General features: G+C 47.7%; 1 protein-coding gene across 2 annotated transcripts in view; it reads right to left on the reverse strand.

The window, feature by feature from the left end:
* Positions 1–22,617, reverse strand: part of FAM120A (family with sequence similarity 120 member A) — a 405,119-nt gene that overhangs the window by 63,811 nt on the left and 318,691 nt on the right. For both annotated transcript variants that reach the window (XM_069206413.1, XM_069206412.1), the window contains exon 14: positions 5,769–5,952. In XM_069206413.1, the coding sequence (XP_069062514.1) occupies positions 5,769–5,952 (184 nt within the window). The remainder of the gene's footprint in view (positions 1–5,768; positions 5,953–22,617) is intronic.

The following is a 22,617-nucleotide window of genomic DNA, read 5'->3' on the forward strand; positions in this document are numbered from 1 at the left end:
TTTGAATCCACTTAACTATCCATCTAGCTATGCCAGATTTGGATACTGGACTGCCTTTGTGAGGAGGTGAAAAAGGTACAAAGAGTTGCTTAGACCCAAAGACTTTATGAAAACTATCAATGTGAAACATGAGTGCTCCTTTTACATCCTGAGAGTTGAGAGCTCTTTCTGCCACAGAGTCAGGCTGCTGAAAAATGAAAGGAAGTGAAATGGAATGACTTATATGAAATTGTGAAACCACTTTAGGGAGGAATTTAGGGTTAGTGAGAAAGACTACCTTATCTCTATGAATTTGAAAGAAAGGTTTTCACAGGGTTAGTGTCTAGAACTCACTGACCTCCCTAAGTGATGTAATGGCAATTAAGAAAGCTACCTTTCAGGAAAGGTACTGAAGAGGGAGTGGCTGAAAAGGAGCACCCATGAGCATGGTGAGTAGTAGAACCAGCTTTATGGCTCCTTTGAGAAGAGGGGATTGGATCTCTTGACCGAGAAGGATTAAGTGTTCCTGAGATAGCCTGTAATTATGAGGGGGGATATTGGGAGGAGTGGTGGTAAGCTCCAGACAATAACCATGTTGGATAATGGAGAGGACCCACTGGTCCATGGAATGTTGTCCCACTGTGGATACAAGAGTTGTAGTCATCCAACTAGTGTTGGATGGGTGTGGGTAAGCTGGAGGTAGTCACTGCTTGGCAGTAGAGGATAAACAGCGCAAGGTGGAGATTTTTCCTCATTCTTTGTTAGTGGTAGCTCTAAAGGAGCCTCTGAGGAAGCCACTGCAATAGGCGGATTGAGGCTGCCTAGGGTGGGGTATGGAAACCTCAGATGTGGAGGGTTTGTAAGAGCCTCTAAACCTGGGGTGACGTAAAGTGCCTCTATATGGGGGACAGAAGGACACCCATAACTTTGGCTATAGCCGTGTCCTTTTTGAGGTTCCTCAAGTGTGGTGTCCACCTGAGGCTCAAAAAGATGCTCCTTGTCGAAGAACATATTAAGAACCGCTTGCTGGACCTCTGGTTTAAATCCAGAGCAGCTCAACCAAGCGTGCCTTCGGAGAAGGACACTGGTGTTGATGCCGCAATACAGCTGTGTCAGTGGCGTCCAGGGCCCAGCGAACAATTACTGGAGATTACCTGCCCCTCAGCGACTATTTGCTGGTCCTCTTTTACAGTGCTCATCTGGTAAGAACTGGAGGAGCGCCACCATTTTGTCCTAGTGAGCCCGGTCGTACCTGGCCAACAATGCCTGTGAACTGGCGAAACGCCAATGATTTGTGGCCTGTACGTCTGTTTGCCAGCAGCATTGATTTTCTTACTCACGTTCTCAAGGGGGAAGAAAGTCTCCAGTGGCCTGGCTATTAGCTTGTTTTTGAGCTGTAGTGGATACAATTGAGTCAGGTGGAAGCTGAGACCTAATGTATAAAGGGTCCGCAGGAGCAGATTTATACTTTTTGTCAACTCTAGGTGTAATAATCCTAGAGCGGACTGGCTCCTTAAAGATCTGACCTGTAAGACTACCTGTTTGGCAGCACCATCGATTTTCTTACTGTCCTTCTCAGGGGGAGAAGAGTCTCCAGTAGCCTGGCTACTAGCTTGTTTTCAAGTTGTGGTGGTTACAATTGAGTCAGGTGGGACCTGAGACCTAATGTATAAAGGGTCAGACGGAGCAGATTTATACTTTTCCAGCTTGAGACATAATAATACTAGAGCGAATCAGCTCCTTAAAGATCTTGTCTGCAAGAGGAAGCATGTTGGGAAGCACTGGGAGATACTGAATAGCCCTATGTGTGGAAGTAAGGCTATCAAAGTTCAGCTCAATAGGATCTCTATGCAGCTCCATATTATGAAAGGCAGCTGCTCTTACCACTGCTTGTTGTTATGATGTACTGTCCTCTGGTGGTGAGAGGTAGAGGCCAGGGTGATTGGATGGGATAGGGTTGGGGTCATAAGCATCCGAGGGATCTGGGTCATGGTGTGGCTCACCTAAATCCCCAGCAGCAAACAAAGGGGAACTCGAAGGAGTGTAATCTCCTGGTGTAGGTGAAGTCGGAGAATGAGGAGAGGAGGGAGGTGGAGGAGGCGGAGGAAGAGGTGGCAGAGAAGGCCTATGTGGTGAACTGGTGCCCTGTTCTTAGTTCTCTTTTTCTGAGGTGGAACAATGTATAAAGCCTCCTGAAAGGAAACCTTCCTTTTCAAAAGTACAGGAGAAGATGTTGCAGCAATAATATGTCCTGTACCCTCCTGAATTTGGAGATGGCGCTGATAAGCATCCATAGTTTCTAGGATAGGCTCCACAGGAGAAAGGATAGCAGGAGAAGGGATAGCAGAAGACTGGCTGAAGTCTCTCTGGGCCAATGATTTTGGCTCCATTTGTTTCGGCACCAAAGATTTTGGTCAGTGCAATTTGGTCGGCACTAAACTGGAGGCAGGAGGTGTTCGACTCAGTGCTGAGGCTGAAATCAAGATGGAGACGATCTCTCGGTCTAATGAAAAAGAGGTCAAAGCCGGGGGCGGCTCGATGTCGAGACAGACAGCAGGGCAGGGCAGGGCAGCCGAAGTAGCCTTCTGGTACCGACCATGGCTTGGTGCCAGTGGCAGACCAGCAACCTTGAGAAGGTGCTTTTTAACATTCTTATGGTTGGCAGAAGAGCCCCAGTACTCTCACGTTGCATCGAGGTGACCTTGTGGCTTTCGATGTCTGATTGGACATCGGAGTCTGAAGAGTCTTGACTGCAGAGAGCATCCTGCTCCTCCCGGAGTCTTGTGCGCCATTTCCAATCGATGTGCTCTGCAGTCCCGAAGGGTCTTCTTCGGTCAGAAGGATTTGCAGTAGTCACAGTCGGCCTCTTGATTATTGGGGACGAGGCAGAGACTGCACATAAGATGATGGTCGGTGTGCAAGACTATTGCATGCGCGAAGGCAGAAGCAGAATGGAGTCTGTTCCATCAGAAGGTCAGCACTCTGAAGTTTGTGCAGTTGGTTCCTGAACCGACGAAAGCGCTAAGGGGGAAAAAGCATGAGTAAGAACAGTACCGTCAAAAGAGGGTTAGGTGAGAGAAAGAATACAAACTGGAGCAGAGACACGTCCGAACACATCGGCGGAGAGAAAAATATCTAACAAGAGTTGATGACCATGCTCAAAATCACAGAAAGGAGTCACTCAATCCCGTGCCTTGAAGAAAAACAACTTGAACCACTGCAGACCAAGCATTAGATGGCAGGAGTATGCAGAGCATGTGTATCTACAGCCACATATGCCATAAAGCATTATGTTCTAACACAGCCATTTCTAGTGAAATGTGCTTGCCCAGAATGTGCTTTTTGTACGCAAGCCTCATGAAGAGATCTAGCTGGGGATTCACCAGGCCTCTGAATAACTTTTTCAGAAACCTTGGAATCTTATAAAAACTGCTTATAATAAAGAAAGAGCCAAGTTCCACATTCTTTGGTGGGGATCAGGAAGTTCCTTGGCTTAGTTTCTTGCAGCGTGGTGGCCACAAATGTCGGGGGGGAGGGTGGTGTTGATTAGTCTAAATTGTCTAAAAAAGGACAAACTTGCAGAATGAGTCTTTAAATAAAAGCAGCAATGTGGGTAATACATATTGTGAAGAACTGTTAAAGGTGCTGCATCCTATAATGCATAGGCTGTTCTCCTGCCTAGCACTAGTGTAGCTCTTCTTCCTGGTTCACAGTTGCAGAACAACATGACCCACTTATTGGATGTGAAGGACTGGGATAGATGCATGGCCAAAAAGCCCTTTTGTCTTAGAATGTTCTTCTGCTTCCTCGTTTAGAAGCTTTGGTTGAAGCAGTGATGTGTGTTCTGCAAGGTGAATAGGCATCCCATGCTCTGAAATAAATGTTCATTACTGTTCTCTCCTTATATGTAAGTTTCATCGTCAGTGTATTACTTTTGAGGGAGGTGCTGACAGGGTGGGTTAGGCTATCTCACTAAGAGTGTCAGTGTAAAAGAGACATTAGTGACTGGTGTCATCGTTGACGGCACACTGAAGGCATCACTCATCAGCAGGTGTGTTGTTGAGGCTGCAGATGATTGTGGAGCCTGAGCCTAAGAAATGTTGGATGTCAATTGAGACAACATCTGTAGACCTCTTGCTGACATTGAAGACATTGTCGACATCACCATGATTGGCGTCTTAAGTGGAATCATAAGGATAGGACCACAACATCAGAAGGGCTGTGTGGCTTCTCAAACATTATGCTTTTTATGTTCCTATCTATTTTTAAGCAGCTCATCAAAAGTTAAGGACTTTTTTTTGTATGTGCAGGATGAGCCACCTTTGTTCCTAATCATCTGATGATGGGGTATCACTTTCTTTTTGCCAACTGAAGTCATCTCAGCAGCCTTCCTTCACTACCTGTTTTTGAAGAAAAGGTGCAGATTTTACAGTCCACAGTCATAGAGCCACGATAGAGGCAGTGTCTTCATCCCTTATTAGGATCATCAATTTAGGGCCTAAGCTTACCACATCAGACAGGCTTTGAAGAGGTCTTTTGGCACCTGGCAACATGCTGGTGTTATAAGAAAAAAAACTATTTCTTGGTCGAAATACGACAATGTATGAGAACCAATTCTCTAAGAGAAATTGTTTTTTGAGAAAAAAATCCTCAAGAAAAATATCAAAAGATAGTGTAATGCTCAGGGTCCTCTTATAGGGCATGCAGTAAAAAAATGCAGTATGGTAGCCTCTAGACGAGCAGAGTTCTGTGCACTACCACCTCATTGGCATGGTTCTGTTATCTCTTCTTACAGCTGTTTAAAGATTATCATGGAGCTCCCACTTTAATGATAGGGAAATATACAAGCATGTGAATCTATACAAAAAAATATAAGATGCTGAAGAAGCAAACCACTGATTTTTTTTAACTGATGAATCACTCAACATGATACTGTGCTATGCAAACGTGATCAAACGCTTTAAACACGTCCCCATATCATTATCAGATTAAATGTTTTGCGTAGAGTGTTACTAGTTAATTGTACTAAATCTAAGGATTTGCTAAGCCTTCTGTATATCGACAGCCTTAACAGCTGCTGTTCGAACAGAATGAATGCCAATTCGAAGTATAGGCACCCACTAACTTGCCATTTTCTTTCTTGCTGAGACTAGATAGCATAAAAAAGCACATTTTGTAATTGAAAACTGCTAAATGTTACCAAATGATAACAGCATCTTAAGTGTTAAAGACTAAGTTTAGGCTGCTCGAAAATACTGGCTAAGAGAATTTATAATTTACCCAACATTAAAGTTTTTTAATTGTACCGTGTGCCACAAAAGGTTAAACTGGGGTAAATGAATATATTTAGTGTTTCTGAATAACAACAAGCTATCTTACCTTTGCACTTTACAAAGTATATTCACCCATCCAAACCTTATGTGGTAGTTGGACAAAGCAAGTAACTCGTCTGAAACCATAAGGCTCACCTTCACTCAGACCTGTTTTTTCAGAGCACTCCCTCCCTTTGGATGATGGGGGCTCCTAGGCTCTTTATTGCCTTAGAGAGTAAAGAGCTGTTACACATATATGTAAAAAATACATAGCTGAAAGCTAATTTTATAAGGCGATGCTAGTTAGCAGGTGTGTTTAAGAAGCTAAAATTAACCCAAACTATAATCTAATTCCTGCTACCTACAGTTTGGATGAGCACTGAACGGTTTAATAATTGACTGTACCATCTATGGTTCAGGTGACTAAAGTGAGGCACCAAGGTCACACTTCTGTATTGAGATCATACAGACACTCACCAGGGAAACCTCTTCCTCTGCCTGGAGGTGGAGGCAATGGCCCGAATGGTCGGGGATACATAGCAGTGGGATAGAAAGGCATGGGAGGTGGAGGCGGGAAAGGAAGCGGGTGGTGCTGCCTGGAGAAGTTCAAGCCCTCCAGGATACTCTGCCGCATCTTTTCAACCTTGGCAGCCATTTCATTCTGAAACCAGAGAACACACGTCATTACCAATTGCTGATAACAATAGTGTTACTGGATACACGTTTCAAATGGAAAGGGAAAAAAATAGTACTACATGTACAGTAATCTTACAGAGGTTTTGCAACTTTCGACACGTTTTATATCCCACAACAGTAGATGCGATCATTCAAACTCCTATATTTTGGTTAAAAAAAAAAAAAAAAGTTTCACAAATGTAAAATTGAAGGACAACATACCTTTGAAATCGGCTTCCCATACACAAAGCTGTGAGACACTAGATGCAAATGTCCGATAAATCCAATTGCGAAATCGGAAGAATGGATTGGTATGCAGAATTGTGTTAAAACGGACTTGAACTAAGTAATTTTATAGTTTCTTAGAGGAATGTCCTTATTGGACATACAGGAAGACAAAAACATTGCGTTTGAAATAAGTCAAGGTTGAACATCACATTACGCTAAAAAACACAGTGTACAAAACCTGCCCTCTAATAGTGGTCCCTCCGATTTTTGTAAGTAAGTACCCTCTGACACATATCAGCTTAGGTGGCACTTTCCAACTTTAAAAGGTATTAAAACATTGTCAGTGTCCCTAAGTATATTCGGAATTTTAAGTATCACACACAGTAATAGGTCACCAGAATTAGTTTCTTATGCTCCCATGCGCCAAAGTGCCCCCATTCAACTGTATAACTAGTCCTATCACAGTTCTGAACTACGAATACCCTGCAGCAAGTACATGCTTCCAAGGGAACTTTGGGCCAGCAGAGTGATGGATGGATTAACTGTGATACCTGTCCAGAACCTCTCAATAGTAGGACAGTAAATACAAATTAGGTACCAGAAGCTTTCAGACAGTACCAAGTATCGTATTGCTCAGCAAGTAGCTCTAACAGCTTACGAGGCAGGGCAACAGCACTGAGATATTTCATGGTAAAGGCAAATTGTCTCAACACTATTATTTTAAACACAGGAAGGGTGAAATTTATTTCAGAGTTTTGTGCATTACAACTTATTACCTTGGAGAGTTGTACGGTGTTCATAGACCTGGCTTAATCAGAGCGACCTGGCTTAATCAGAGCACCCAAGTAGTGGAAAGTGGCTCACACTTGCAAACAAGGAATCTTGTGGCAAAAGATACACATCCAGAGGACCAAGGCCTTTTATGCTGGTAGCTTTAAGAATAGAAGTAAAGTACTGTATATGAAGCATAAGGAAATAGAGCAAGAGTAACAATTGATGGAGATTTCATGAAGCACATACCATGAAGAATTAGCAAGTTATATCGAACTCTAGGTCCTGCCAAACCTTTCTTCAATATTCTATTTTAATGAAGCCCACGCTCACCAAGCTACTGTTTGTTTAGGAGTGAAGGGCTTACATCATTTTTAGCCGAAACCTGATTTACTCATTATTGTAGGAGGCTGGCCTGGTTTGTAGAGGGTACCTTGGATACGTACACCTTATACCAGGTCCAGTTATCCCTGATTAGTGAAATGTAGTAGTGTTCTAGCAGCTTAGGCTGATAGAGATGGCTATAGCAGAGCAGCTTAGGCTGAACTAGGAGACATGCAAAGCTCTTGCAATACCACTTATAGTTACACAGTACTTATACACAAGTGAAGACAATACTCAGTGTTACCAAAAATAAAGATATTTATTTGGGTGACAGTACCAAAAATATCTTAGAGACAATACTCCTTCTAGAGGTAAGTATTATACACAATATTTACACTAGACACCAAAATTAGACAAGTAAATAGGCATAGAACAATGCAAACAGTAGGGAATCCTATAGAATGCAATGGGAGAAAATTGGTCTAGGAGCAACACAAAACATATACTAAGAAAGTGGAATGTGAATCACGTATTCCCCCCTAGACAAGTGTAATGTGTGCAGAATCACTGGGAGAGTAAGAATACAGTAAAGGTAAGTAAATTACCCCACCCCAGAGCCCATAAAAGCAGGAGTAAAGTATTGCAAGCTTCCTTAGGACACACTACACCTAGTTTTTGGAATTTAGCAGCAGCCAACCAAGTCTGCAAAGAACAACTGCTGGATTATTGGACCCGAAGACCTGCAAAAGAAGGGGACCAGAAGTCAAAAGAAGTTCCAGGAAGGACAGGAGCCTCTGCCAACCCAGAAGAGAGTGCAAAAGAAGAGTCCCTGGTTAGTCGAAGACTGCAGGAATGCACCCTAGGAAGATGCCAGCGGGTTCCTGGGTGATGCGAAAGATATCCCACGGCTTGAAGATCATTGCAGACGAGATTTCGTGTCAGAAGTCGCCAACAAGCCTTGGCTATGACAAAAGTGCGTTTTAAGTCAAAATGGTGCTGGATTGGCCCAGGAGGGACCTGAGGGCCTCAACTCTATGTGAGGAGTAAGAGGGGTCTCTCAGCACTTTAGAGAGCCCTCAGGATGCCAGCCAGCATCCCCAGGAGTCGCAGGATAAGGGTTCAAAGGAGGTGCAAAACGCGGTTGATGCAGCACAACAAAAGAAGGTCCCACGCCGCCAGAGAACAACTCATCTTGAGCGTCGCAGGATGGAAAGCTGGGGACCTGGCCCAGGCTGGGCACAAAGGAATTTTGCAAAGAGTGCACAGAGGCCTCAGGAGGCGAAGAAGACACAGTACACAGGGCACCGTCGTTCTCGGGGAAGGAGAGATCTTACCTCCTCCAAATTGCGTCAGCAGGAAAGTCTAGGTCGATGATGTCCACCCTTTGTGTCCTTAGGAGCATGCTTGTCGCTGTGAGAGGAGTCCAAGTGTACCGGTCGTCGTCTTGGCGGGTGCCTGCTTGGAGCAGGGGAGTGACGGTCACTCCACGGGAGATTTCTTCGGTCCTTCTGGTGCAGCATGAAGACGGAGTCCCCAGAGCGTGCACACCATGGAAACTGTTGCAGTTGCTGACTTGGAGCTGAAGTTGCTGAAGAAAGGAGTCTCTTGTAGACTTTGTTGCAGTTACAGCGTTTCTTGGAGCAGGCTGAGGTTGATCCGAGGTCAGAAGAGTCTGAAGTTGTTGCAGGATTCCTGAAGGAAACTTGCAAGCAGAACCTGAAGAGAGCCCACAGGAGAGACCCTAAATAGACCCAAGATGGGGATTGGCTACCTTATCAGGTATGGACCTATCAGGAGGGGTCTCTGACGTCACCTGCTGGCACTGGCCACTCAGAGCCCCCCAGAGTGCCCCCAAACCTTGCAAAGCAAGATGACTGAAGTCTGGGACACACTGGAGGAGCTCTGGGCACCACCCCTGGGTTGGTGATGGACAGGTGAGTGGTCACTCCCCTTTCCTATGTCCAGTTTCCCGCCAGAGCAGGGAAGAAGGGATCCCTGAACTGGTGTAGACTGGTTTATGCAAGGAGGGCACCATCTGTGCCCCTCAAAGCATTTACAGAGGCTACCCCTCCACAGCCTGTAACACCTATTTCCAAAGGGAGAGGGTGTAACACCTGCTCTCAATGGAAATGCTTTGTTCTTCCTTCCCAGGACTGGGCTGCCCAGACCCCAGGAGGGCAGAACCCTGTCTGTGAGGTGGTAGCAGCTGTAGCTGCAGTGCAAGCCTCAGAGAGTTGGTTTGGCAGTAGTGGGGTCCATGGTACAGCCCCCAGGATGCATGGAATTAACTCCCCAATACCAGATTTGGAATGGGGGGGGGGGCGCCAATTCCATGATCTTAGACATGTTACATGGTCATATTCAGAGTTACCATTGTGAAGCTACATATAGGTACCCATATGTAGTGCATGCGTGTAATGGTATCCCCCACACTCACAAAGTCCAGGGAAAATGGCCCTGAACTATGTGGGGGCACCTTTGCTAGTGCAAGGGTGCCCTCACACTTAGTAATGTTGCACCTAACCTTCAGCAAGTGAAGGTTAGACATATAGGTGACTTATAAGTTACTTAAGTGCAGTGAAAATGGCTGTGAAATAACATATGCGTTATTTCACGCAGGCTGCAACGGCAGGCTTGTGCAAGGGTTTGTCTGAGCTCCCTATGGGTGGCAAAAACAAATGCTGGCCTGGGTACCTAGGTTCCATATACTAGGGACTTATATGGGGCTCCAGTATGCCAATTGAAATTTGTAAATGAAGTCACTGGCCTACAATGACGAATTAAAAAGCAGAGAGAGTAATAAGCACTGAGGTTCTGGTTAGCAGAGCCTCGGTGACACAGTTAGGCACTACACAGGCATACACATTAGGCCACAAACTATGAGCACTGGGGTCCTGGCTAGCAGGATCCCAGTGACACAGTAAAAACACACTGACACACTCACAAACAGGCCAAACGTGGGGGTAACCATGCTAGAAAGAGGGTACTTTCCTACAATTATTTGCTGTGCATTCAGATTTAAGTTAGTGGATACAGTCTCTTCCAATCTGAATGTTAGTCACTCATCTGTGCCTACTTTTAGACTGAGCCCATGACTACTCTCTGAAAGAAATGGATCCCTTGCCTTACCAAACAATTAAAAAGGCAGCAAACATCATCCTCTCTCCTTTTTGTACCTGTTGCACTGTTCAACTTCAGGTGTAGTCTCAGGCCTTTGCATGCCCTGTTTTATAGAAAACCCCATCCACACCACCTTCCGAATCACTTTCTTATCTCCACGCTGTCTAGCTCAGCACAACCCCTGGAAATAGCAGATACAAAATTCTCTCTTTCTTCTACAGCCTCAACTTCCGTGATCTCGCACAGGCAGGCTTTTATCACGTTGAAGTCACGGAATTCATCTTGGATGTCATCCTGTATGACTTTTATACTGATGGATGGCAGCTCAGATTTGAAAATGACCAATACAATTTCATTTTGTCTCTTGCAAATTTGCAGGTAAAACGATAGGCACACTTAAATACTATCTTTCACGAAGTACAGCAATTGCTTGTATTTGGTCTCCCTAATAGCTGCTTGGGCAATTTCAGATTTTTTTAAAAAAAAAACAGCTTCCAGAATTAATTTGTGTGTACTTGCTAAAGCGACACTGGCTCTCTGTGGATAAATGATCACTTCCAACTCAAAGTTTAAAACTCCAGCTTATTTAAAGTTCAAAACACCAGAGGTACAAGACTGGGTGGACACTTCTTTTATTTCTGGGGCTGAGAAATAATTTATCTCATGAGCAGAATAGGACTTTGAATATTGTCTTTTACTCACTGGTTGGTTTTAGTCCACCAGTCAGTTATTGCTTGAATAAAAGGTTTGTCACAATCTGGGTTTTCCCAAAGGAGTACTGCGTTTTGCAACATTTTTGCAGTGCCAGCAATAAATGGTAAAGAAGCTCTTTATGCCACGCAGTTCATAGCTGAATGGGTGCTGGGAATTCTGGCAGCCTACATTAAGCAACATGCTTTTTTAGCAGTATATCGGATCACCAAGAGGGTGCATCTTAGGGTAGACTAATCCCTGACTCACAGCTTACGCATCACCACTCTTTTCCAAACTCCTGCTTTCCAGGTGCTGAATACTGCCACCCATCCATACTCACAACCATTGGCACATTCTGACACCCACTAACTACGCCACACCACACAACCACATACAAAACTTGTCAATTAATGAAGAAACACTTTCAGTTCGAAAATAACCAGACAAATAAGATACTTACCTTCAGTAATGCTCCTTTTGTTGGAAACTATCTAACCGCAGATTCTTTACCTTAGAATACTCCCCAGGTGCCAGACTGGATCAGGCAACCTTTTCGTAGCAGTGTTCCAGCATGCCACTAGTTGGCCCACTGTGGCTTCATTCTGTCCTAGAAGTGGTGCCGGGGATCCACATATAAGTGCCACTCCTGTAGGTTGACAGTTTCTTGTTTTTCCTTTTCTGCATCCTCAGAAGCAGTGTGTGAACAACGGTTGCTACCTGTGTGCTGAATATTAACATTTTATGATGTACACTGCACACAGGTTTTACAAATTGTATGTTGTGTGTTTATGCAAGCCTTTGCTGGTGTTTTTTGATATACAATCGGACAAAAAAGTAAAATAACTTCCCAGGTCTATGGAAGGGACTCAGAACAAAACGTTCAATCAAGCAAAGTGCCCTTGTCACCAGACAGGACTGTCAATGCAGCAGTGCTTTGTGAGCATATGCAATGACACCAACATGGCAGCCTTGCAGATGTCAGGGAGAGGTATTCCACCAGTCACAATTGTTGCAGCCTCAGCCCTCACTGAATGAGCTTTCAGGACTTTCAAGGGCTGCTTCTTGGCCAGTGCATAGCAGATCTTGATGCAGATGACTATCCACCTCAACAGGGTCCATTTCTGCAGTCTTTCTTTTCTTTGTCCGGCGGAACCCCACAAAAAACTGTTTGTCCACATGGTGTTAATTGGCATGCTCAACGTAAATATTGCCTGGTGGGCAAGATCCTGGCTTTGCCCAGGTGCACAACAGCGCGTCCACTAAAACTTCATTGTAAGGCTATAGGTGTTTATGCAAGGTGTCCAGGCTACCGGACTCGTTAGGAGAGTTGTTCTGACCTCCATAATCGGTAGTTTTAGGTCATAAGATCATACTCAAGGAGGCAGACTCTTCAGTTGAGAAGCTAGGTTTGGAGACTGGAGATCAGTGTCAGCTGAGGTGTCAAGACCTCATCTAGGTCCAATAAGATGGTGTCGCTGTATAGTTGGGAGGTGTTATTGCCTTTTTCAGGGAACCAACAATTGAGAAGGAGCATCTCAGAATCAGAATAAGTTAAGATTCGAAGGGGGTGTGACTTCAGGCGAGGTGGCTGAAGGGACTTTCGACTCCTTCGATGTTGGTGGTGTCAGTGCCAGAATCAATTGTGGTGCTGAATAGCGTGTCGAGGTAGGCATCAGCCCAAGAGTTGGGGCTGACCATGGACTAGAGTTGAGGGACAGAGTCTGCATCTGGGATGAATCAACAGGTAGTATACCAACTAGAGCCCCATCTCCTCCCCGCTCGGGCCCTTAGGGCCTGAAGACACTCCACAGGAATCTGGTAGGTGTAGTAAGTGGGTTCTTTATAAAGTGGACCAAAATGAGGTACACTGTGCAGAGTCCAAGCAATCCCTAGAGGTTTAAGAGAGGCAAAAATGACACCCCAAATCCTCTTATTGGTTAGTGTGGTCGACCAGTTAGGCATATCAGAGGGTAGTGTTAAGCATGTAAGGCACATACTCATAACACATACTTTTATATAAACTCTGATACCAAAATCACCAGAATCAGGCGAGTACTATGAGATACAGATAAGTCGACAGTGCAATTTACAGATGCAGTAGTTTTAGCCTATGGAGGAAGAACAAGCACTGGATACAAGTAGAGTACGGGGCCAACAGGTCACCTTGGGAGCCGCTGGTGCATCCGGGTGCAGAGGTCTGTCGTGACGTTGGGTGCCCTATTCAAGTCTATGGGGATTGGTCCAGTTACAATGTTGCTGCAGGGATGGACTTGAAAATTAGTACTGGCTAACCCACAGGGCGGCTCGGCCATTGAGGTCCTCGGTCACGTGGTCAGTCCACTCCTCCTCAGGGTGTAGTGCACAGGTGTGGTGCAGCCTTCTGGTGTCTGGTCCGGTGCTGGAGTTCCTCACGATTGCAGAGGGGCCCGCAGCAACTGTCTGTCCAGTTATACCAAGTCAACAAGTGGGCTCAGGTTTCATGAGGCTGGGAGATGTGGGGACACCCTTGGTTCTCTTCCACTCGGTCCGGGGCAGACAAGTGCAGAGATGTCCTGAGGTGTCCGGTTTCTGTCTCCTGGTCACACAGGAATGCAGGGAGGTCTGCAGAAATAGAATGCAGACAGTCTCGAAGTCCACAGTGGGCAAACTCAGGGTGGGCTTCGTCTCTGGGGGCTGGGGACCACACTGACCCACTTCAGCTTGAGCAAGGTGGCTCAGGTGCAGTGATGATGTCCAGTCTCGGGGTTCTGACTGTCCAGGTCTTCTCAGTTCTTTCTTGGGTGCCTGCAGATGCAGGGGAGTAGCTCCTCTACTCCAAGGGATTTCTTCCTGGTGATTTGCAAAGCACTGGTAGATCTCCCAGTTTCTTGGAGGCTGCAGCAGCAAGACAGATCAGGTGCTCCTTGATGGACTGGTGCAGTTGGCAGGGTTGGCACCAAGATAGTTCTCTGGTTCAGCAGGCTTCTTGTCCACTCCTCCTTTTGTGTCTGCTGAAGATATGAGGTCCTGTATCGGGGGTCCATTAAATAATCAATCTAGGGGCATTAAGGGGAGTGAAGGGTATTGGCCGATGGACTAAATACCCCTGGAGTCACTACACCCCCTAGATGACTACTTCCTGTGGGGAGTGGGCACCACCCTGTCTAGAGTTCCTAAACTCCCCCACATTCAAGACAGCGGAATTTCCTAAGTTGTGTCTGCTTCAGGCTGGTCATCCTAGGGGCGTTCCCAGTCTGGAAATGGGACACCTCCTGAATAGGTCATTTTTCCACCTGTCCAGGTGCCAGATGGGCCCTGGGGCGGAGAATGGCTTCTTCCTCTGAGAAAGGACAGATCTCAATACCAAAGGCAGTAGGCTTCTTTGAAGTTCCCTACCTTGGAATACAGGTCATTCTCTGGGAAGGGGTGTTCCACACCCCAGCCCAGACAGGCATTTGTTTATGACCTCTAGAGAGCGGAAGTTCTCATACTGGGAGGTTGGATTCTTGTCTGTTGGTGGCAGACTGGCCAGAACCGGTCAGTAAGTTCACCACTAGTTGGTGGGTTTTTCAAGGGGAACCTCCAAGCTGCCCTGTGAGTGCATGTATTAATAAATTCATCAACTGAATCAGTGAGGGTATATCAATATAAGATGTTTGATACCAAACAACCCTATGTTCAGAGAAGCCATCATTTAGCTGGGGAACTTGTATTGACATGTATTTAAAATGGCTTCCCTGCACACTTACTATGTCTAAGAATTGACAAGGACACAGACATATTGCTCATGCATATATACCCTTACTTGTAATATAATACACCCCACCGTGGGGCTGAAAGGCCTTCTGTAGGGTTGACTTGGAAATATTACAAGCAGTGTTTTAGGGGACAGGGCACACAAGTGTGTGCCATGTTGTGGTTTCACTTCTGCGAGCACCTTTTCACGGAGCATGCATAGGTTTGGTGGTCCCTTAGAGTGGCACAAGTTGTGCTGTAGCTCTTAGAGGCACTCTTCAGTACCCATGCCCTAGGTACCACTGGTACTATTTACTAGGGACATACAGAGGTGCTAAGGGCCTTGGTCACTTGGGGATCAAGTAACTAGGTGTCTCGTATTAGGGAAGGAACACTGCCATGGGGGACCTGGTTTGCAGGAAACCAGTGCAATTCAGTCAAAGTTGCATCAAAAACCCAGGCTAAAAGTGGGGAGGTACTGCAACCAGAACCAAGCTCCCTCCAGTAGGGTTCCAAAATTAACACCATGGCCTCTGTGAGGGCTTGGCCATGCTGTGGTGACAATGACAGACCAGGAACTCAGGCTGATTCAGGATTAAAGCAAGGATTGTTTCAGACGTCAGTGACCGGGGCCACAACTTGGAGAAACCCTAGGGGCCATGTGCCTCCTTGTGGTGGGAGTGACAGGACAAGGGGGAGATGGGTTCGACTTCTTGTGTTTTTTGTTGACTTCCTCAATGACTATCCTAGAATTGGAGTGCCTGTGAGACTGACCTCGGGAACGAGATCAAGCCCGCCTCCTCAAGTTCGAGCGGGACCGGGCCTTTCTACGATGTTCCACAATATAGAGCTTGGGCTCATGGTTACGGGAAGTCTTCGTATTCATCCAAGTGCATTTGTCGCACAACACAGTCCTGTGAGAAGCCCAAACACCAGAAACAGACATTGTGGGACTGTTGGCTTAACAGAACTGAAGATGCAAGCTCCGGATCTTCATTTAAAGACGTGGCAAGAAAGGAACTGGCATCAACGTGCAGAGGTGGCAATTAAGATGGGCTCTGATATCACATTAGGGCCATGCATAAAGATGTACAATATTATATACCAATGCATAAGGGGATTGCTGAGAAACATTCACCAGAGCCAGTCTGCGTCTAGAGAAATTTACAAGGTGAGGAATCTGCAGATAGGAGTATCCATTAGAATAAGTGAGAGAAGGTGAACATTTCCATTGAAACCCTTAAGAAACCTTAGTACAGCAGGGATCTTGAGCAAACAGCCTTGATCAGGAAAGCCAATGCATGGCAAATTCACTATTGCCTATTCTTTAACTGTTCTGATATGCAGGCCTTTCTTTGCTAGAGAAAATACAGATCTCAAAACTAGCAACACACCCACCTCCAGTGGTGTTAATGAATTAGGCCCTCATTACGAGTTTGGCGGTCTTCAGGCAAAATCCCACCACCATCCCCGCCAGTGTTGGCGGTACAGTGTCCACCGTATAACGAGTCAAGAACACCAAGTTGATATACACAGCCAGAAATCCAACACCGCCAGCGCCACTAATGGTGAAAGAGAGACTGTTTGTCCGCCGGGCCCGCTACGCCAACACCATTCCGCCTGCCATATTATGAGTCACTATTCAGCACAGCGGAACATGCACGGCAATAAACCATTGACGGTCCCCAATGCGGAGGGCTAGAAAATCACAGCCAATAGAAGGCAACACCAGATTGGACAGCCCGAATACCCCACACCTGAAACATACAAACACCACACACACACACCTGTTCACCACACTATAATGCACACCCCCACAAACACTTGCAAATATCACCACGAGCCAGAGAGATACAACCAACGAACCATTGCACATAGAGCAAGAATCCACACGTTGCACGTTTCCCCACAACATGTCACGCCACAAGCACCCATGCTTCACCGACAATGAGTTGCGGGTCATGGTGGACAAGATAATCAGAGCTGAGCCACAACAGATGGGAGCACAAGTACAGCACACATCAATGGCCAGGAAAACCGAGCTATGAGAGCAGATCGTCGACAGGGAGAACGCAGTCAACAGCTACCCACGCACAAAGGAGGACATCAGAAAGAGGTGGAACGTCCTCAGGGGGAAGGTCCGTTCTATGGTGTCCAGGCATAACATTGCCCTCAACAAGACTGGCGGTGGACCTCCACCTCCTCCCCCTGACAACTTGGGAGGAGAAGGTCTTGGACATCATGCATCCTCAGGGCCAAACAGGAATTATTGGAAGGATTGATACTGGTAAGGAATCTACACCCGAGCACTAACCACTCCAGTCCTGCATGTGTCCCAAGCACCTACCACTCCCCATCATATCATACACCACAAGGATGCACCCCCCCATTAACACCCCACCTTCATACGCTGAATGCCACACCACCCCTCTTCCCACCACCCACACACCCATCCCGCACAATGCATGCTAAACCTTCACTATGTCCTCAACTACCACTCCCCCAATACATCACTAGGCATGCCGGAACCAAGTCACACTCACACGTCACAATGGTGCACCTGCATGAACATGTATCCCACAGCCCACCCAGACCGCTAGACGACGCCACTTCACTACCAATGGCAATTACAGCAATGTCAAACAGCAAACCCATAACTACAATTGACATGACAAGCATGGGCCAAAGGCCACTGACCAGGCAGTGTCAGCATTGCTGCAAATGTCACTGCCGTCCCTGGGTAATGATTTCACCCACTGCAAGAGACACACTGATACTACAACGAAATTTCCACGTAATAACTCTCACCCTTTCCATCCACAGCCAACCCTGCGTCTGCCATCCAGCAGAGGATGCCAGGGTCAGACAGCCCTCCCCAGGATGAAGTCACCTGTGGATGTCTGGAGGACGACAAAATGCCTGGGGCATCTGGGGCGACTGGCCAGTCCACCTCCAGCAGCCCCAACCTAGACAACCCAGACTCACCCTCCTGTGTGGCTACTACACCACAGCTAGCCTCTCCTCCCCAAACCTGTGCCTCAGGGACCATTCAATTAGAGGTGTGCCCCACAGTACAGGGGCCTGAGTCAAGGGCACTCACCCCAGACAATGAAGGCCTTGGTGCTACTGGGAGTGGGCACACTGTGCCAGGGGCATGGGCACAGGCATAGGGGGCCAGGGCTAGTGGGAGAGGATCTGTGGTCCAAAGGAGGGGGCAGCAACAACAACAGACTGGCCAGGAGGCCCTCAACCAGGCTATGGGTGCATACCACCAAACCCAAAACAGCATGGCCCAGATCCTCGCTACTCTGCAGGAGACCCATAGGCTACAGAGGGAGAACCATCAGGAGGCCATGCAGCAGTGGTACACCAACAATGCCACCACGACCACCACAGCAAGGGTGCTGAGGGGACTTTCCACCATCCAGCGTCGGTCCACCCCCCACCAGCAGGCCCCTACCATAATCCAGATCACATCCGAGCCCTCCACGTCAGCCGCAACCAGTGGGAATGGAGGCCCTGCCACAGGACAAGCAGGACCCCTTCCCCTGTAGCTGAGGAGCCCCCACACAAGCGAGGATGTCCGACCAGACATCCAGCCTCCATTGATGGCAAGACCGCCGCCAGCAAGAACATACCACCTTGTGTGTCACAGCGACACCCTGTTTCCTGTCAACTGTCATTACACCTTTTCACATGGTCAACATACTGGACAATGACTCCCCACAGGTGGGCTAAGTACCCAGATGCTCCCATTCGCCATCACCCCACTGACCAGCCCTTGCATCATAAAAATAAACACCTTTGAGCACAGTGTATGTCTACATCTACCATGAGTACATTATGTACAGCCATCACATTTGTAACAGGAAGACCAATGACCTACCAATTAATGTGAAGTGCCAGAAGGGGGAGCAATCATATACAAGTTATGTATACAGTTAACAGCACCACATCTAAAGTAGTGTGTACACGCTACACCCTTATTAAATACACAACCCTGGTAGCAGCCCTGCACACAGCAGACAATGCTACTGGTTACATAGCATGGCTCTGACACATACCTGTATGTCAGTGGAAGTATTGTTGTATCAGCTCTGCCTGGAATCAGCTGCATCCTCGTCATCATCCTCCTTATCACTCCCCATGTCCCCTTCCATCAGCCATTGGCACAGCTGCACCCTCCTCAGCATCCAGTAATGGGATATGATGTCTGATAGCCAAACTGTGCAACATGCAGAACACTACAATGATCTGGCACACTTTTGCTGGTCTGTACGTCCAGTAAGGTGCCGGTACCTGAATCTATCTTCCAGCACTCCAAAGGTGTGTTTGGTTACCCGTCGGGTCCTACCATGGGGCCTCAATGAAACGGTCTTTTGCTGGATAACTAGTCACCTACGTGCAAAGAGGTACTAGGCATATTGAAAGCTGTATGGAAATCTGGAAGGTGTTGTGGAGTGTGCAGAATACAGAGGCACACGTGACAATACATACTGATGAGCCAGGCACGATCCGTTTGCAGTGGTGCCATCAGGTGAGGGATGCTGCTGTTCACCAATCTGTAGGCATCATGCACTGACCCTGGGAACCAGGCAGTCACTTGAGTGATGTAGAGGTCTGCAAGACATACCACCTTAACATTGGTTGAGTGGAATTCTTTACGGTTCCTAAACACCGGTTCACTCCTCCTGGGTGGCACCAGGGCAATGTGGGTCCCATCAATAGCCCCGATCACATGAGGCACATGTGCCACAACGTAGAAGGCCGCTTTCATAGTAGGCAGATCGTTACGTTGGGGAGAACCGGATATGGCTGCCAATATGTTTCAGTAGGGCACATAGGATGTTCAAGACGTTATTCTTCAAGACGTTCCTGAACATGGGCTGGGACATTCGGCAGCCCAACCACTGTTATTTGGAAGGACCCTGAGGCAAGAAAGTGGAGGACTGCCAACACCTGTACTGTGGGTGTGATGGCATTGGGATGGCCAAGATCAGGCTACAGATCTGACTCCAACAGCCTTACAAGATCCATGATGGTCTGATGGTAGAGCAGATAGCACTGGATGACGTGCCTCTCTTTAATGGTGGCAAGATCGACCAGGGGCCTGTAGACAGGAGCATTCCTCACCATCATTCTTCTACCATACCTCGGAATAGGAGGGAGTGGCAATCATTATGTGCATGAAGGACTTTGTGGATGCCCAGAGCTGTGCACAAATTATTATTAAACATCCATGACGCACCACGTAAACCCCATCTGTACACACTGTAGTAGTAAAATGGCAGCTGCCTGTCCTGCATGGACAGGACAGACGCAAGTGAGCAGATTTCACTGGCATAAAACGTCATGGCGGTAGGCGGTCGCACCAGCCGTTCAACTCCTCATTGGTTAACATGGTTGCCTATGGGAGACATGAGCCAAAGCGATCACAGCCGGCGATGATGGCGAGGACCGCGGCGGCAGTGACCGCCATTTCATGTGCTCATGTTTACTCATCTCCTGGCATGCGTGCAGAGTATACCTCCACTGCGTGTTTTGCTGTGTTCTGCCACTGGTAGCCAAGACGCCACGTGCTACAGGGGATAGGGCCCCAGCCTTCACAGAAGAGGAACTTGAGAAGCTTGTGGAGGGTGCCCTACCCCTGTATGCCTAGTTGTATGGGGCACCAGGACAGCAGGTGAGTGCACTATGATTGTACTGTCTTGTAAGTGGTACGAATGTGGAAGGGGGCCTTGGGACAAGGATGAGTGACTTGTGGAAGGACCTGGCTGTGGGGACAACTGGAAGGTTGAAATGTGCAACTGTTCAGGAGATGTGTTGTGTCCAATGCAGTCCCTAAGATGCCACGCTGCATGACTGTCTCCTATTCTCTGTGTTATCCATGCAGGTGACGCCCATCAAAAGAAGGGGATCTGGCGTGTTATCGCCAAGCAAGTGCGGACCCTGGGGATTCATGCCCGGAGGAGCATCCACTGCAGGAAGTGGTGGGAGGATCTGGATTGCTGGGCGAGGGAGACCGGTGAGGCCCAGCTGGGGACGTCCTCCAAACGAGGGTGGCGTACCCTGAGGTGGATGGGCGCTTGAGGGCAGCACAGCAGCCCCAAGGGGTGAGTTCACATTCGCTCTTAGATTATGTGGGGAGTGATAGGTGCAGCCTGTCCAGTGTGTGAAGGCTGTGTAATGTGTGCTAGGTAGCCACTGTATGACTAGGATTCAGTGATGCCGGATGTGGGACATACACATTGTACTCCCAAATATTCAATCAGTGTTGCTGGGGCCATATCCCTAGTTGCTGTCTACTGGCTTGTGGTGTATGTGTAGTCTGCAGAGTCTGGCGTTTCACATCATACAGCTATTTGTGATTGGGTTATGTGGCTGTGTAAGTATGCCTCCAAACGCCCAAAGAGTACAAATTTAGGGTCTAGTGATCATAAGAAGCCATGAGCCAAAGGGGTGGGTCAGACATGTGTTGAGGGTATGGCTTTCCATCCTGCACAGGATTGAATGGGTGTCAGCATGTGTGAAACTCATAAGCATGACTGAGGTAGCACACATGGGCAGACATTGCAGTGGCATGTGTGTGAAGGCATGGCATGTAATGACATGGCACCGGAGTATGTTGTAGTGACTAGTATGTGGCTGTTGTGCTGGCATGTACCACTTGCTCCCTGTTTGTCTTCCTCCCACCCTGTCTCTCACTGTCTCACTGTCTCACCCTCCCTCCCTCTCCTCCTCTGTCTGTGTGCATCAGCATCATCTGGCAAAGGAGAAGGGGCACCAGAAAGTGGGGTTGCTGCATCCCATGGGACCCAGTAGCCTGATACCAGCGCAGCCGATGGGTCCAGTGGGACAGAGGGAGAGTGGAGCACCACGGGGAGACAGGAACATCTACAGCATCATCAGATTCTTCCTCCAATGGTGAATACCTGGTGGTGGCGGATTCTTCAGGCCCTATGCCTGCACCATCCTTGTCCGTCACCCCCCTTACCAGCACTGCTCTCCCTGTAGCTCCCCACCCAATTGCCTGTGCCCGCTCACCCAGGACGGTGGGCATCTCCTTCGCCTCAAGCACCTCTGCCCCAGCCCCAGTCAGCCCTGCTGCCCTCAATGGGGAGGCTATTGGGCTCTTGAGGTCCATCTCTGTGGGGCAGACAATCATCGTGAATGCCATCCAGGGACTCGCATCCCAGATGCAACAATCCAATGCATTCCTGGAAGGCATTCACTGTGCCAGGTCTGCCCTTCAGAGATGGTTTCAGGCTCCGGCCTCCTCATTGACGGCAGCCAGTGTTCCTCCTTCTTCCTTCCCCCACTCCAACTACATGTTCCAACTCCCACATCCCTCTCCCATTCCGATCCAAGGCACACTTTCATACCAGCATGCATCCCCAGCAACAGACCCAGAACGCAAGGACACTCACACGCACCACAAACACCACCACTGCCAGGCACCCAGCCACCATTCAGACGCACGCACACATCCACTACCTACAGTAACTACCTCACCTGCTCACCCTTCACAGTCACATCGCCACTCACACATGCAGACACCACATAATCAGTCTCAGGTCCAGACATATGTCCTGTCACTGCCACCGTCACCACAACAGCTGACCCCCATGCATGCACCCCATACACAACATCTGCATGTAATACAACAATCAACATAACCACATGCAGCACATCCACCCCAACATTCACTCACACATCCCCCCTGCCATCTACCGTTCTCCTCCGCTCCTCCTCCCAGTACACGTTTACGCCCACACACACCCACCCAACACACCCAAGCACA

Source organism: Pleurodeles waltl, chromosome 9 (genome assembly GCF_031143425.1).
Source record: "Pleurodeles waltl isolate 20211129_DDA chromosome 9, aPleWal1.hap1.20221129, whole genome shotgun sequence".
In the NCBI taxonomy this organism is placed as follows: domain Eukaryota; kingdom Metazoa; phylum Chordata; class Amphibia; order Caudata; family Salamandridae; genus Pleurodeles; species Pleurodeles waltl.